The sequence below is a fragment of the Podarcis erhardii genome, assembly GCF_964252035.2.
Source record: "Podarcis erhardii genome assembly, chromosome: 1".
NCBI lineage: Eukaryota > Metazoa > Chordata > Lepidosauria > Squamata > Lacertidae > Podarcis > Podarcis erhardii.
The window spans coordinates 1,750,422-1,767,369 of NC_138497.1; the positions used below are offsets into that span (position 1 = coordinate 1,750,422).

Here is a 16,948-nt window from a genome sequence, read left to right on the forward strand (position 1 = left end):
CAGGCAGAGGGCCTTCTCACTAGTGGTGGGGCACCAGATGTCCTTTCGCTTTTTGTTGCGCCCATAACCCTAGAGAGGTCAAACTGAGCAATGCTGTACTTCTGCCCAGGATGCCGGTGGGCAGGGAAGCTATGTGCTGCTGCTGCTGTGAGCTTCTTCTGCGCTTTGTCCATTATTTCTGCTTCTGTTTTGTGATTGGTCCATCTGCTGCAGCTCAGCCTCCTTGGAGCCCTCAGCCAGGAACTGGTCTGTATCTAACCTGATTAGCTGCAGGAAGCCTGGCTTGATGGCAGCTGCAGGGCTGAGGCTGCCTAGTCCTGAATTCCTGGTGGGGGCTCTTATCATTTGCTTGCTCAAGATGCACATGCTTCACCCCTGGGTGACCCTCCTAAGAGGCAGCTAGAAGCTGACTTCTGCTCTCCGTCGGAGACAGGAGGCTTGATGGCACATACAAGTGGAGAAATGCTAACAAGTCCTTAGAAAAGTATTTCTTTGGAGATAATTTTCTTCTCTCCCTCTTCCTCCCTCCTTCCCCCCAAAAAAGCTGCCTGGGACATGGCAGGGAGAGGTGAACTGGCCAGGAGGCCGCTTTCTTTCAGCCTTTTGCACAAACTGTTGGTTGGGAATGTGGCAGTGGGGTGTGTTGCTGGAATGGCTTGACAACCACCACCACCATCACCCTGCTTTTGCTTACAGGATGTTTGTTTACATTCCAAGGCATCATGGCGGACAAAAAGGAACAGCCGTTTTCCAGTCTGTTTCATAAGGATGCTGTTTGCAGTTTTTGACCCCGCTTTCCAAACCTCAGAATGTTTTCTGCGATCTTTCTCTATCATCCTCACAGACAAGTCACCACGTTCTCCCTTTCTCAGATAGAGAGGCTGAGGCTGAGAGTGCGGCTTACCAAAAGCCAGCAAATCCACGATTAGAACTAGGATGTAAAGCAAAGTTTCCAAGATTAGACCCATCTAGACCAAAGGTCCCCTGAGCTCCAGTTGCTGGTGGGCACTCAGGGGAGAGGACAAAGGCCCTCACATCTGGTTGGCTAGTGGGTGAAGCAGGGAATCTGGAGAAGATCTAACCCCACCCCCCACCCCCACCCCACCCCCCAGAAAGATCCGATCGCAAGCACTGTGAGCAATTGTTAGCTCAATGGAACTCCCACATTGAAAGGCAGTCTGTCTCTGGATGCCGTTGGCTAGGGAGCAGCAGCAGCAGGGGCAGGGCCTCTGCTCAAGGGTAGACCATCTGCCTAGCATGCAGAAGGTCCCAGATTCAATCCTCATTGGCATCTCCAGGCAAAGCTGGAAGAGCCGTTGCTGCCAGTCTGTGTAGACAATACTGAGCAAGATGGACCAATGGCCTGGCTCACTATAAGCCGCTCCCTGTTTCCTTGATTTTTCTATTGGCATGATGCCTTGCTTGGCTGGGGACTTCCTGGAGGCCTTGGCCAGGTGGCAGGGGGTGGAGGGAGGAGGTTTCTCCAGAGGGATGCAGAGGTCATAGAATCATAGAGTTGGAAGAGACCACAAGGGCCATCGAGTCCAACCCCCTACCAAGCAGGAAACACCATCAGAGCACTCCTGACATATGGTTGTCAAGCCTCTGCTTAAAGACCTCCAAAGAAGGAGACTCCACCACACTCCTTGGCAGCAAATTCCACTGTCAAACAGCTCTTACTGTCAGGAAGTTCTTCCTAATGTTTAGGTGGAATCTTTTTTCTTGTAGTTTGGAACCATTGCTCCGTGTCCGCTTCTCTGGAGCAGCAGAAAACAACCTTTCTCCCTCCTCTATGTGACATCCTTTTATATATTTGAACATGGCTATCACATCACCCCTTAACCTCCTCTTCTCCAGGCTAAACATGCCCAGCTCCCTTAGCCGTTCCTCATAAGGCATCGTTTCCAGGCCTTTGACCATTTTGGTTGCCCTCCTCTGGACACGTTCCAGTTTGTCAGTGTCCTTCTTGAACTGTGGTGCCCAGAACTGGACACAGTACTCCAGGTGAGGTCTGACCAGAGCAGAATACAGTGGCACTATTACTTCCCTTGATCTAGATGCTATACTCCTATTGATGCAGCCCAGAATTGCATTGGCTTTTTTAGCTGCCACGTCACACTGTTGGCTCATGTCAAGTTTGTGGTCAACCAAGACTTCTAGATCCTTTTCACATGTACTGCTCTCAAGCCAGGTGTCACCCATCTTGACACAGATCTTGAGGCAGATCTGCTCTCAGCTGCTTAGACTGCAGGCAAGGGGGTCTCATGGTGACACTTCTCTGCTCCTTGACCTCCAGCCGGAAAGAGGCAGTTGCAAAACTCCTGGTCCTCAGCAGGGGTGGAGCAAGGGGGTGCGGTGGGTGCAGACCACACTGGGTGTCATCCTGAGGGAGGGGATGACATTTGGCATGCCCCCCACCCACGACTCCCAAGGCTACAGCGAGCAGCGGCTGCAATGGCAAAGCGGTAGGCTTGAGACTCACAGGTGGGGGGGTGACCTGACCTTGCTACACCTCTGGTCCTCAGCAGCAGCGCCTGCCCGCCTGGTTACCAAAACCCCCCTTCCTCCTTACCGTAGATTCTGGTGTATAAGACGACTTTTCAACCCCAGAAAATCCTCTAAAAAGTCGGCAGTCGTCTTATACGCCGGGTATGGGTTCGCTGAGCAGCGGCAGTGGGCAGCAGGTTTCGCGCCGGGAGGAAGCTGCCCAGCGATGCTAAGCCGGCTTCGCTGGGCAGCTTCCTCCCGGAGCGGAGCCCGCCACCCACTGCCGCTGCCCAGTGAAGCTGCCACGTATAAGACTGGGCATATAAGTCCAATTTGGGGGGTTGACAATCTACGGTAATTCTCAAGCCAAGAGTTTCCCATACTGCCAGGCTGGGCTCATGGTGTGTCTTGGCTGCCTCCTGGCGGTCATTTCCAGGGTGGCTTTGGGTGTTCCAGATCAGCCCTTCCTTGCAGGGAGAGACCAGAAGGGGCTCGTCTACACAGGGAGGAAGCTCAATGTGGATTAGAAGCTGCTTCTGCCTCAATTTTTTGAGGGGTGGGGGTGGGGTTCTCCACACCAGGTCCTTGTCATGCAGCTGTCAGCTTGAATGTTTTCCCCGTCAAGATTTGGTTTTCCCAGCTGATGGATAATCCAGTATGAGAATTAAAACAAATATAAAATTGAATGTTGCCTTGGAGGGGGTTTACATGGGTAGTACCACCTATCCCCAGCCTCCTATTTTGTTTCTGTCATGTTTATGGATTGTTGTTGTTTTAATTTCAAAGCACTTTCCCCCCAAAAAAACAATTGCTTTCTGTGTGTGAACAGGCAAGAGCAGCACATGCTTGGAGTGTGTGTGTGTGTGTGTGTGTGTGTGTGTGTGTGTGTGTTAGAGATGAGCCATTTTCCCGGCAATTATTGGACAGCTTACAGTGAAGCGACCAATTTTCAGTTACTCAGTCTGGAAGCTCCTGACACAGAGCAGGGCCTCCCATTCCCTCTGTCTGTCTGTCTCAGAAAGGGCTCAGAGGTGCCTCTTCCAGCCTGGCTGTTCCTTGCCCTCTTTGTAAGTTGCTCCTCAGCGGCTGCCAATGGGGCTGTGGGCAAGGCATACACACACACAGGCATATATTTCATTTTTTCACCTGCTCATTTGTGCAAACCTGGTAGATTGAAAAAGCTATGTTTCAGACATAAAAAGGGACTGCTTTGCCCACTGTGGAATATGCATTAAATGCTGGCTTTGCTGGAAGTTTGTTTTGCAAGTCCACATCCTTTTTTTTCTCTTTTCTTTTAAGGTGCAAGTGTGCAGGCAACCAAATACCTGCCTGCATGTCACAGCCTCCCAAGGCAGACCGTTCCACTGTCAAATGGCTCTTACTGTCAGAAAGCTATTCCTCATGTTTAGTCGGACTCTCCTTTTGTGTAAATAGAGCCCATTGTACCCACCAGAGCAGCAGAAAGCAAACTTGCTCCATTGTTTTCTTTGTCCCTTCTCCCCCAGCTGGTTTACATGAATGGCTGGAGTTCTCTCTCTCTCTTTCTCTGTCTGTCTGTGTGTGTACAATTCTGCACAATTCTGAAACTGACTAGATAAAAAGAAGGACCCGGCCGCATTTGAAGCCACTAATATGTCTACAGCCACTGCTAAGTCATTCTTCTCAGTTTGGATTTAAACTGGGTAGTGTGTGGGTTGGGGAACAACACATAGATGCGCAGGGCAGATAATGGACTGCAGTTTGCACGCAGCTTCCCAAAGCAGAGCAAATGGGAGTGTGCACAGTGCACAGCCTGGTTGGAAGCTCCCCCTGAGCTGGCGAGGGCTTGCCCCCTTTCTGTGACCACTGGCAGATGGGCCCCCAAGTGCTCAGCTGCCCCCGCCTGCCTAAGCAGAGTCTCTCCCTTTCTCCCCTTCCAACAATGGGAGGAAATGTCTTTGGGGCAGGCTGCCTCTTGGAGTGTCTCTGCCAGGGAGGGAGACAGCCAGGCCAATAATCTCCGGAAGCCTCACCTAGCAGGGGAAGGAAGCTGCGGGACCCTCAGGCTCCTTGGCTGGGGAGCCCATTCCCACGGGTGAGCGGAAAGCGAAGGATGGGGGGAGGGAGGCAAGTGACCAAGAGAGAGAAATTCCTCAGCAAATGATCCTCCTGAGCTGAGCGTGCAAAAAGTGAGGATTTATATTCTTCCCAGGTTACAACCCAGTGTTGGATACAGTGGGGCTTGCTTCTGAGATGAACTCATACCCAGCCAGATGGGCGGGGTATAAATAATAAATGAAAAAATTAATAGTACAGAATTGGGCTGCCTCCTATTTCAGTATATTCAGTGAATGGTGCTTTTGGTTACTGCTACTTATTGGAGCTGAAAGGTGTTGATTTTTTGGGGGGGGGGAAATGTTTAATTCATCCAGAAAAGCTTCTGTTTCTATTGCATTTTGTACATTTTGTACATTGTCACAACTTCTGCCGCAGCCATAAAACGTGGAGGGAGGGGTGTTGCAGGAAATGATTGCAGAACAGCAGGAGCATAAATGCAGCAAAATAAATGCCCTATTTTAAAATGGTGCTCTTTCTAAGTGAGCAATTAGCAAGAATTTCATTTCCTTTGAGTAAAAGGACTTGCTGTGCTTTATAAACGGGAGAGAAATTAAGGGAGGAGACCATTTCAAAGAAAAGCTTGCGGTGATTTGGTTCTTGTGTTGTGGTTATTGTTAGAGAAGCAGGAAGAGGAGGAACAGAGCAGGGAGCAGGGATACCCCATGGCAAGGGGTTCAGGGCTCAGCCCTTGGTCTTTGGAGGTGGCAGAAGGATTCCAGGAAAGGGTGGCTCCCCTCAGCTGCAGCCTGCCTTCAAGGGGCATCTCACTCCCCAGGGGCTTCTGCTTACCCCCCCACCCCGTCCCATCTCATCCCTCTGCTTCTCTCCCCTGCAGCAGCAGCAACATGGGCACCTGCTGGACCCCGACTGGGCCCTGAACCGAGGAGTTTCTTCTCGAGGGGCCTGCAAGAAGACAAACAGGAACCTGTAAGTCGAGGGAGGGGAGGGAACCCATCTTGGGAGGGGGCTGAGGCCAGACCCAGAGTCCCTGCCTGGAGTTGGGGAGGCCCCACACCAGGCAGGTAAAGCCCTCATCTGCCACTTGAAACAGACACACACCCCTGCGTGAAGATTCCTGGGAACTGTAGTTTGATAAGGGTGCCAAGAGTTGTTAGGAGAACCTTAGCACACTACAATGCCCAGGATTCTTTGTGTGTGGTGTGGGGGTGTTAATAAGAATGCTTTCAATACATGATATGGCTGTGACCCTGGAAACCCAGATCCCAAGCTGTGGTGGGCTCTCTAGTTATTGGGGAGTCAGGTGCTAACGGTTATTTCTTTTACTGTTCCTTTCCATGGAGTTGGGGTGGGATGGGGTCACTTTCTGTAAGCTCAAGGTATCCTCCGATTATTCCTCACATTTTCCAGGGCCAATTGCATGTTCATGGATGGGGCTTGCTTGCTTGCTTGCTCGCTCCTGAAGGAAAAGTGCTCTGCTCGTGCTCTGAAGCCCCTTGCGTGGGGGCTGCTTCTGCCAGCCGCAGCAGCCACAGAGGAGGTGGTTTGCAGGCCATCCACACCAGTCCCCACGCCTGCTTCATGTAGCCTGGTACAGAATGAGACCCTGGGTGCTGGGCAGCCTGTGTGCAAAGTCTGGAGAAGGGCCAGCTGGCCTCCCTGAACTCCACCCCCTTGCCCGCTGCTGGACCAGGAGAATGTAAACCTAGGAAAGGAGTGGGTGGGTCTTGGTGCATTTACCACTTCTTTACTTCCTTAGGGAACGGGGTGTCCTCAGCAAATGCTAAAAGGCCTCACGAAAAGGGGGCTCAGGACCTTGCCCTGGCAGGAAGGCCATAAGTACCCCAGGCCTGCCCTAGCTGCCCTCGCCAGGGCCTGACACAGTTGAGGAAGACTGCCTCTGAACATGGAGGGTTCATACACAGGTGTGGCTAAAAGGCGGGCAGTTAAATCAAGCCCAAGTGGGTCCATCCTGGCTGGCATCCCACCTGTCACCATGGACAACAGCCAGACCCCCCCCCCCTTTCCCAAAACAGGGCATGGGAGCAGGATGGGCCTTTGCTGCTGCTGCTGCCACCCAGTGCAGCATTTATGTCTCTGAACCACAGAGCTTCAGCCGGTAGACCCCCACTCCTCTATGCATTTTGCCTGAAACCACACCTGGCCGTATTCAGAGCATCAGTGTCTACTCAGAGGAGACTCATTGAAACTGATGAACGTGACTCCCTCGGGCCCCTTCCTAATTCCAGCATGAGCCTGTTGCGCCTCCTCTTTCCAAAGAAGCTGCTTCATCTCTGTCCCGAGAGGGCACACGCCACATGCTCAGAAGTACTCTGCCCCCTAACAGAAGGAAGAGCTCTGCTTAGCGCAAAGGCACTGCACACGTTCCCCAAAGGGGAGAGATGGGCAAGGCAGACAGGCATCCTCTGGGTCCGTGTGGGGATTTCCCCTCTCCTGGCCGGCCACATCCTCTTCATGCAATCTAAGAATTGTAGAGTTCGGAGGGGTCATCTAGCCCAACCCGCTGCAATGCAGGAATCGTAACTGAAGCACAATCTTTGTTCCTGGGTGCTACTCTTGAGTAATCAGCCCCAGTGGCGTAGCGTGGGTGGTCAGCACCCGGGGCAAGGCAAGTAATTTGCGCCCCCTAACCCGTGGATTTTAGCAGGGGGCAGAGAGCTGCAAGTGCGAGCGCGCCCCCCACCCAGATGTTGCGGCCGGTGCGGCCGGCCCCCCCTGCACCCCCCACGCTACGCCACTGATCAGCCCTGGGTTGCTGCTCATCCGTTGCTGCCATCTCTCATTTGTTTCATTTTTATGCGAGAGATAAAACGGACAAAGACGGCAACTGGGGTCTTCTAGCCCAAAGAGGGGATCTGAACCCAGGACTGCTTGAGGGCCGCCTTACACTCTTGCCCTTAAGAAGTGGGGCGGGACATCTAAATCAGCCCCTCCTCCTCCTCCTCCTCCTCTGCAGATGCGGGCAAGGGGTGGGCACGGGGAGGGCTTCAGGAGTCCCGCTGCGCATGCTCGAGCGTGGGGCAGCGTCGTTGCGAGGCGCCGCCGCGGGGTGTCGCTGTCGGCGCCCTAGTGGAGACGCGGCGGAGGGGAGGATCCGGCGCCCCTTTCTCCGCCCGAGGGTCCGGGGAGGGCAAGGGCGGGGGGCTTCAGCTGCCTTCGAGGTCTCCGCGCCTCCAGATGCATCCCTCCGCGCGGGGGGTCGCCGAATGGTACCTGGAGAGGTGAGGGAGGCACCAGGAGACGCGGCTTCCTCGCGGCTTTATTTTAAAAGTACCGGGAAATATTATTTTGAAACAGGACGCCCTTCTAAATCTGCACTCTGCTCTTGCTCAGGAGCGCTCTCACCGATCCCCCACGTTGGTGGCTCGCTGGCATTCCAGTCACTGAAAAGGGAGCTGGGGGCAATGGGTGGCCTGGGCGCAAATCCTCAGAGCTGGACTCTTGAAACCAGTTTTGGGGATGAGGCGAGCCCCCCGGCCCCACCTCTCGAAAAGACCCGGGTCTGGAAAGGACGTGGGGAGATCAGCTAGCAATCAATCAATAAAATTGGGGGGGGGGGGGTTCCCTTTCAATTAAGGAAAGCTGCCCCGGGGAGGTGCGGCTAGGACGCTTAATCTGTACATCCGCTGCGTCTCAAGGGCGCCCCATGTGACCCTTGTTTGTGAGGGTGGGCATTCATGCACGTGGAGGTAAATTCAGGTTGGATGGGAGGCCAAAAAGGGATGGTGCTTCTTGCGAGAAAGCTGCCCCGGGGAGGGTGGGCTACCCTTTTCCTTGCCCCTACGGTCGTTAACCTCCCCGCGAACCAATCGGGGCGAAGGGCGACCAACGCCGGCTGCCCACCGAATCCATTCGGGGTAGGGAAGGCGCGGTTCCGTCCCGGAGTCTGCGGGGAAAGGGCACGTCCGTCCTGCCCTTTCTGAGCTTCTCCAAGGCGCCTTTAAGGCACAGGGCTGCCCTTCTTGCGGCTGTCCCTTGTTATGGGTGCTGGAAAGGGGGCCAAACTGCAGCTCCCACCGGGATCGCGCACGGGGGATGCTTCGAGCGTGTAGTGTGGATCTGGCCCGTAAAGAAACGAGAGAGCAGGCTTTGGGAAGGCTCTGGGCTGCGGGGGTCCCAGCCTCTCCGCTCCCCCCGTGAAGAGGGCACAAAGGTCGCCAAGGAAACCGCGACCTTCCCTTGATTGACATTTCCCTGCCTTCCTCCCCCCGTTTAACCCTCGGCGCGCCAGGAGCTCTATAAATAGCCTCGCCCCGCCCCGGCCCGAAATAGGATCCCTTGGGCGGCCCTCGCACGTGCAGCCGCTCCCCTTCCGAGGGGCTGGGGGGCCGGCCGGCCAGCTGCAGACGCGGCTGTGCTCGGGCTGTGCGCTCCGGCTGCTGGCGTCCCCCGGAGCGCCCGGCCATGCCCTTCTCCCGCGAGGCGGCCCAGGCGGTGGAGCTCCACGCGGAGATCCTGCGGGGCTCCCGGGGAAGAGGCGGCGGCACGCTCAGCCTGCAGCGGAGGCACACCTTGAAGGAGTACGTGGGACACCCTTCGGCGGCGGCTGCGCCCTTTGTGCGTGCTCAGGGGCACTCTTGGCCCCGGCTGGGAAGCCTCTGAGCTTACGCGGAGGGCGGTGTGCTCGCTCGGAAGACTGCGGAGGGTTGGATTCCTTGTCGGGGTTTGCGGCGTTGTTCCTTAGCAGGGCGCCCGGACCCCTCCTCCCTGCCCTTGAGGACAAAGGAGAGAAGACGGGCTGGATTGGAAAGCGACCCTCGATTGCGGGGCTTGTTCCTTTGCTTCCCCGCAGCCTCGCTAACTCGCTAACTTCTGCTTTGCATCTCCAGGGCCAAAGACATGAAGACCCGGCTGGGGATCTTCCGAAGGCGGAACGAGTCTCCTGGAGGCCCTCCAACCTGCAAGGCGGACAAAGCCCTCAAGACCCTCAAGTAAGGAAGGGGGGGTGCTAGGTGAGAATAGGCTTGAGGTGTCTCCGGGTGGGTCCCAGATCCGCAGAGGTTAAGCCAGGCTGGGACATGGTCTCTGAGTTTCTCTTCCCAGCGCAGAACTTCACCCACCAAGAGCAGAAGCTGCACTTGAGGTCCCAGCTGGAAAACGTTCCTGGAGCTTTCTCTCCTCTTCTGACCCAATCCTGCTCCTCCATTTGTAGCAGTCATATCCTGGGTGGATTTCCAGCATCTTTAAACTGGAGAGGGTCTGAGAGAGAAGTGATGGGCATCCCTGCACACACAACATGATTGGTGCTTAAACACATTTTGAACCAATGCAAAAATCTGTATTTCCCAATTTTTCTTTGCGAGAAATCTTTTCTAAAGCGTGCGTAGGATTTTCAGACAATGCAGGTTTTGGCCTTGCTTTTTGAAATCCATTAGGTGGATTGGAAGGCTGCATCTTGAAAAATGAATGTTGGCTATTACAGTATAGTAAAAGGAAATTCAGCAACATCTGTGTTTTGGGAATGGGGGGGTGTTGTTTAGTTGGGCAGAATCAAAATGCAAGCTACTTTCATGTATGTTAATCAAGCAGCATTTGCCTTAAAAAATTAATTTACTCAAGTTTTTTTGGGGGGGGGGCTTAATCCTCTGGGGGAAGGGGTTTCCCTTTTCCCTGCCTTGCAGCTTCTCTTTCCTGCCTTGTGACTCCTCCCCTCATTTTCTCCTTCTCCTCAGGCCAACTCCTGAAGAAGCTGTCAAGTGGGGAGAGGCCCTGGAAAAACTGCTTCAGCATAAATGTAAGGCAGGAGGAATTTTGCCGTTTCTAGCTTTTGAGAATCACTTAAGCTTCAGAGACACAGAACCCAAACTCCTGAAACATCTGTGACTCTCAGATATGTGCAAAATCTTGTTTTTAAGTGGTACCTGCAATTCAGTGGTATCCTCCCTTTCTCTCTGACTTTTTAAAAGCACTGTGGAGATAACAGCATCCAAGACTTGGCAGGGTGTGTGCGTGTTTGTGTAACTCTGAGGGTGATGCTCCTCCCCTCCCCATTGGCTGCTTTCACCCCCAGATTGCTCTACCCCCAGCTGCCCAGCTCTTTGTTGCCTGGCACAGAGGCAGAGCCCACCGGCTCGTCTGACGCATGATCTCCTTCTCTTGGCTGGCAGCGATGCTCCCACAGTCTTGGCCAGAGAGAGGCTTTGGACAGTTTCTGCCCTCTGAGATTCTTTTCCAAGCTGGGCATGTTGCAGTTTGTGGGGAACTTTTCTCTGTGCCATCCTTGGATTTTGGATCTGCTGTTTGGCGTTAGGAAATGGTTGCACCTACAGGACTTTCACGTTTTACCCTTCTGGTGCCTGAAATGCATTGCTGGGGGAGACAGGCCTGGTTTAGCCTGCTGTGCCGCCTCAGAAGAGGCTTGCTGGTTTAGACCCAAGGTCCATTGAGTTCAGTAATTTGTGTGCCAGCCAGGTGCCTTTGGCCCTTGCCTTCATCCCCTGCATGTCTGGTCTTTAGAGGCAAACCACTTCTGGCTATGCATCCCAAGAATTGCCCTTCCCTCTTTCCTTAAGAGCAAGCACCCCCAAACCCAGCCCTCCAGATTTTTTGGGACTACAGCTCCCATCATCCCTAGCTAACAGGACCAGTGGTCAGGGATGATGGGAATTGTAGTCCCAAAACATCTGGAGGACCGAATTTGGGGATGCCTGCTTTAGAGGAAGGGGCCAGAAGGGGAAGGCTGCTGGCTCCTGCCCCCCGGCCCTCAAGGCTGCTTTCTCCCGCTCCAGATGGTCTGGCCGCCTTCCGTGCCTTCCTGCGCACCGAGTTCAGTGAGGAGAACCTGGAGTTCTGGCAGGCATGTGAGGACTACAAGAAGATCAAGTCCCAGTCCAAGATGGTGTCCAAAGCCAAGAAGATCTATGCGGAATACATTGCAACCCAGTCCTGCAAAGAAGTGAGTGAGTGGCTAGCTGGCTTCCGTTGCCCGGGGGGTGGGGGGTTGGCAGTCCAAGGCCTGTTGCTGTTGGCTGTGCCAAGGTCTGGGGTGAAATGGACACCTGGAGGAAGGATTTTGAAACTCAGCCTTGAGATTTTGCAGCTCAATGCTTATCTTGCGTCCAGCTCATGAACAGGCTTAAGACAACGCCAAAGTACTAGGCTACCCGATCTAAGGTACATGGACATGTGTTTAACTGAAACCTGTATATGGGCAATGTTTACAGCTGGAGGGGAGCAACTCAGGTCTAGGTTTGTGCAAGGAAACTGCCTAGAAACTCTCTCCTCCCCAAAAACTTGCTATCACCTTTGAGGGGCCCGTGAAGACTCTTAGAGAAACAGCTCTGAGGTGAGCAGGGAAAGGCCAGTTGTTACAGCCCAGTTTGGTAAAATTCCCAATTTATGCCGGTTTCTCTGTCCTGGATGCTCTGCAGAGAGTTTGGGAACATTCCCGGGGATTGTGTTGGAGAGCCTGGCCAGAGTTTCCATTTGGAGAAGGGAATGGCTTCTGTTTAAGTCCATGGAGCAGGTAATGACTGCTAGGAGAAGGTCTGCTGGCTGGTCAGCTGCTTGGCAGAGGGGGAGACGATCTAGTACAGGGGCCAGCAAGGTTTATCTTGCCTGGGCCGGATCAGTCCCACAGAGATCCCTCTATGGGCTGGATACATGCGCGCCTGCTATTTTCAGCATCTGCACATGCACAGACGTGATTTTCAGCACTGCGGAAGCGAGTCCCTGTGCCGCGCTGGTTTAGCGCAGTGCATGAGCGGGCAGCTCGGTTTGGGGGAGGCTCAGGGGCCGGTCAGATGACCTCTGTGGGCCGCTTCCGGCCCATGGGCCTTAGGTTGCTGGCCTCTGATCTAGTAGCTGGCAAGAGGCATTAGTGGGATGCCTTTGACGTGCCTTTTGCCCACTGCAGGTTCAGAACAGGGATTTGTAGCTTTCAGGAACAGGCAGCATTGGGAAGAGACTGTCTGCCATGGGCACTCTGGCCTCAGCTGCTCTGCCTTATTTTAAAAAGAAAATCCCAGCTCTTTTTGCTGCTGGAAAAGATCTCTAGGTGTATCAGCCACGCTTCCCAGGGGGCTGTGCTGCCCCCCCCTTGACCATTTCTCCAACCAACCAACCAACCACCCTTAACATAATAGGAGCCTGCTGGATGAGGCCAAAGGGCACCCATCCTGTCCAGCATCTTTCTGTGGGAAACCCTTGAGCAGGATTTGAACGCGAGAGCTCTCTCCCCTCCTGTGGTTTCCAGCAACTGGTGTTCAGAAGAATTTTTCTTTCTGACCATGTAGTGGTTAAGAGTCTCGTAATCTGGGGAACCGGGTTCGCTTCCCCGCTCCTCCACATGCAGCTGCTGGGTGACCTTGGGCTAGTCACACTTCTCTGAAGTCTCTCAGCCCCACTCACCTCACAGAGTGTCTGTTGTGGGGGAGGAAGGGAAAGGAGATTGTTAGCCGCTTTGAGACTCCTGAAAGGGAGTGAAAGGCGGGATATCAAATCCAAACTCTTCTTCTAGTCATCCTGGCCAGGAAGAACTGTGAGCGGAGAGAGACTTTGTGTGCTGATCACAGCTGTTTCCACTTGCCTCCCCCCCCCCCCCAACAGTGATCAGCACAAAGTCTCCCCTCACAGTCCTTCCTCTAGAAACAGCTCCTTTTCTCTCTCCTGAATCTGCCCTCCTGCTATCGTATCTGAGCTGCAGTGACTGAACGGGGACTTTCCTCCCTCCTGCTCTCGTAGGTCAACCTGGACTCCTACACCCGGGAGCACACCAAGGACAATATGCAGAGCATCTCCCGGAGCAGCTTTGACCTTGCCCAGAGGCGAATCTACGCCCTGATGGAGAAGGACCCCTACCCTCGCTTCCTGCGCTCAGAGTTGTATTTGGACCTCGTCAACCAGAAGAAGCCCAGCCCTCCGCTGTAGAGGCGGCCTGGCCGGCTTCTGAGGGGAGACTTGTTTTTGGGAGGTGTATGTTTACATGTGATCCGCTGCCTTTCTGGTCGGAGGCCTGCCTGGACAAAGAAGCCACCGCTTCCTTCTGGAAGAGCGCTTCCCCCCACCCCTGGGGTCAGACAGCTCTGCCTCCTCATTCTCTTCCACCCCAGGAGCTTGCTTTGTCTCTCCGGTACGACGACGTCATGGTGACCAGGAGCTGGAGGCTGGGGGTCCCACCAGACCACTGTGAAGTTCAGAGCTGTCTTCCCTCCCCCTGCTGCGCCCGGGGGCTGTTGCAGAGGGGCCGCTTTCTGAGCCTGGACCCAGAGGGAGTTTGTGGGGCGGCAGACAAAGATGGATCCTCCTTCCAAAGAGTTGCTGACAAAGGGACTTGGGCAGCACTTGGGGGAATTATCGCCCTTGGCACTTGGGCATCTCTGCTCTCGATAAAGAACTCTTCCTCTTCTTCCTCTGTCTCGTCCTTCTCCCAAGGAATGCTCAAGCAGCCCCCTACTGCTTCCAGTTGTCATCTGTTCCCCTATTTATTGAAATCATCTAGCTGGATGCTCAACAGGTTGTGTGCATGACCACTGCTCAACTGCCTGTTGAGCTTTTTTGTTTTTTTTTACTTCAAGTGCAATATTATTAATATTATTATTACTGTTTTCGTTTATGTGCCTCTTCTCTCGCCGCCGCCCCCCAGTCTCCCGGAACTTTGCGGTGGAGCGAATGTGCCTAAGTTCTGAGTGTGTCCAGCATCTCTGACGATGCTGATGACTGACGACATCTGCTGTACCTGCAGGCAGCTGAGAGATCTGTAAGAAGAGGGCTGAGGGCAGACTGTGGCCTCTGCGGTCAACACACAGAGATGAAAGAGTGCTGTGTGAATGGGATGGTGACTGTGCTGGTTGGGCCTCCAGAGGGGAGAGTGTGCCTGGATGTGTGTCTGCGTGTGCGCGAGGCCCCCGCTTGCTCATGCTTTGGTCCAGGAAGTCCCGGCTGCCTCCTCTCTGGAGGAATCTGGTGGATGGACGCTTGGCCAAGGGCCTGGTTTACAACTCAAGCCCATCTCTGCAGGTAGCTGTTAATGTTGTGCTGTTGTTTTAAAACCCATCAACTTCTTTTTTTTTAATGTCATGGCTATTTAGGATAAATAAAGAGAGAATAAAAGTCCTTAGGTTCTTTTTTTCCTTCCTATTTCTCTGCTTTCCCAAGGCTTTCCTTCCAAGCAAGGCTTTGTCAGAGACCAATCTGGGATGGGCTTCTTAATTTAGAAATTGGTGTCTCCACTTTCCCTGACTGGAGGGATGTGGTTGGGCTACAGGCTTTGGAGAAACGGCACCATTGTCTGCCTGCCTTCATCTCAGCTGTGCAGAAGGGCTCTTGGTGGCTGTCAGTCAAGATCGCTGGGGAAATCTGCAGCAAAGGATGTCCTGAGCAGAGCTCTCTTGAGGCTGCCAACCAGCCCGCTAAGCCCTCGTGGTGAGACTTTGTTCCATTCTCCCTGCCCCGGTCAGTCAAAGTTGACCCAAGGGGTGTGGGGAGGGTTCTCCTTCACAAGCACGTGCCTTGCAGGGAATGCACTTGTACAGCAGCACCTGGCAGGATCGGGCCCTGCCCATCTACTGACATCTTCCGGTGAGGTTGGTGATGGATGGGGCGTGGTTTGGGGAAATGGTCTCACAGGCCAAACTGGACCCATGGCATGTCGAGAGTGGTCCGTGGGCCAGGGTTTCCCCACTCCTAAAGATGGAGGGGGGTCTCTGGGACCTTCTTTGAGCCCCTGCTTGGGGCTTACTTACACTCCGAGGGCCTTCAAGCTGAAGAGGGCAGCTGGATTTGAACTCTTATCTGCCTGGGGCATTTTCTTTACCACTGAGCAATTGGCCCCTCTCTGGCTCTCTCCAAAAGAACAGCAAGAGCATCTCAGAGCTGTTCTCAGCCACTCACTTCGTTTGGACAAAGTGCAGGGAAAATTTCATTTCATTTTCCATTTCCTCCAACTGCATTTTTTTTCTTTAAAAAAAAGGCCGAGTTATTTTTAGGGATTGCTGTGAGCAACAGGCCCACTAAGCAAATAAGAGCTTCACTTTTCTTTCCTTCTGCATAATGTGCACATTGGGTTTGGCAGGAGGAGACCCGAGATGGGGCTCCGTCCTAAGAGGAACATTTTATGAGGCCCCTGAAGGATCTCCCTGGCCTTAATTACAGCAAAGTTAGAGCCACGCTAATTGCCAACACTATCTCAGCTTTTCCAGCTCCTGACGCTCAGAGCACTTAGTTCTCCCTCAGGGTCTGCGTCTGGGTAGAAAACAAAAAAGTGGCCAAGGATGATGCCACCTTTGGGTAACACGTTGGGGGGAGTGCAAGTAGGTCGGGTGAAAAGACGGGATGGAAATACAATACTGTAAACAAGCTATAGCTTAGAGCCCCACTCTCTTGGGAGCACCCAAAAATTGGAAGGAAAAAAACCTGGATGTACATATCCAAAATATAAGATAAAAAACAAGTCAAATAAAATCTACATACAGTGGCAAATGACTTGAGATACCTATTAGGTCCTGAATGGGGTAACTGTGCCCCTGAAGGACCAGGTGTGCAGCCTGGGAGTTGTTCTGGACTCAGCTGTCCATGGAGGCACAGGTCAATTGTCTCCAGGGCAGCTGTCTACCAGCTCCATCTGGTACACAGGATGAGACCCTCCCTGCCTGCACACTGTCTCACCAGAGTGGTGCATGCTCTAGTTATCTCCCGCTGGGACTACTGCATTGTGCTCTACGTGGGGCTACCTTTGAAGGTGACCCGGAAACTGCAATTAATCCAGAATGCGGCAGCTAGACTGGTGACTGGGAGTGGCCGCCGGGACCACATAACACCGGTCCTGAGAGATCTGCATTGGCTCCCAGTACGTTTCCGAGCACAATTCAAAGTGTTGGTGCTGACCTTGAAAGCCCTAAACGGCCTCAGCCCAGTAGACCTGCAGGAACGTCTCCAGCCCCATCATCCAGCCCGGACACTGAGATCCAGCGCCGAGGGCCTTCTGGCGGTTCCCTCGCTGCGAAAAGCCAAGTTACAGGGAAGCAGGCAGAGGGCCTTCTAGGTGGTGGCGCCCTCCCTGTGGAACGCCCTCCCACCAGATGTCAAAGAGATAAACAACTACCAGACTTTTAGAAAACACCTGAAGGCAGCCCTGTTTAGGGAAGCTTTTAACGTGTGCCATTTTAATGTATTTTTAATCTTTGTTGGAAGCCGCCCAGAGTGGCTGGGGAGGCCCAGCCAGATGGGCGGGGTACAAATAATAAATAAATTATTATTATTATACATAAATTACCATATAGCATATATTCAACACAAAAAACAGCTGGACATATAAAGGGCCCCCATTAGGAACCATAAATACATATAATAAATGCTCTGCATCTTATCGGGCTCTTTTGGGGGAGCCTCGCCCTGCCGTGGGAAGAGAGCAGAGCGCGGCTGCGAGAGAAGCACTCTGCACAAGCTC

General features: G+C 53.5%; 1 protein-coding gene across 7 annotated transcripts in view; it reads left to right on the forward strand.

Moving 5' to 3' along the window:
- The window catches only part of RGS3 (regulator of G protein signaling 3), a 74,328-nt gene extending 59,712 nt beyond the window's left edge, over positions 1–14,616 (forward strand). For 4 of the 7 annotated variants that reach the window (XM_081875798.1, XM_081875796.1, XM_081875799.1 and 1 more), the window contains 5 exons: positions 5,416–5,511; positions 9,393–9,494; positions 10,236–10,297; positions 11,292–11,458; positions 13,246–14,616. In XM_081875798.1, coding sequence (XP_081731924.1) covers positions 5,416–5,511; positions 9,393–9,494; positions 10,236–10,297; positions 11,292–11,458; positions 13,246–13,431 — 613 coding nt within the window. In that variant the 3' untranslated portion in view covers positions 13,432–14,616. Of the gene's footprint in view, positions 1–5,415; positions 5,512–7,671; positions 7,785–8,941; positions 9,084–9,392; positions 9,495–10,235; positions 10,298–11,291; positions 11,459–13,245 lie in introns of those variants that run through there. The other 3 variants (XM_081875797.1, XM_081875802.1, XM_081875801.1) reach the window with 3 other exon arrangements.
- Positions 14,617–16,948: the final 2,332 nt, after the last annotated feature.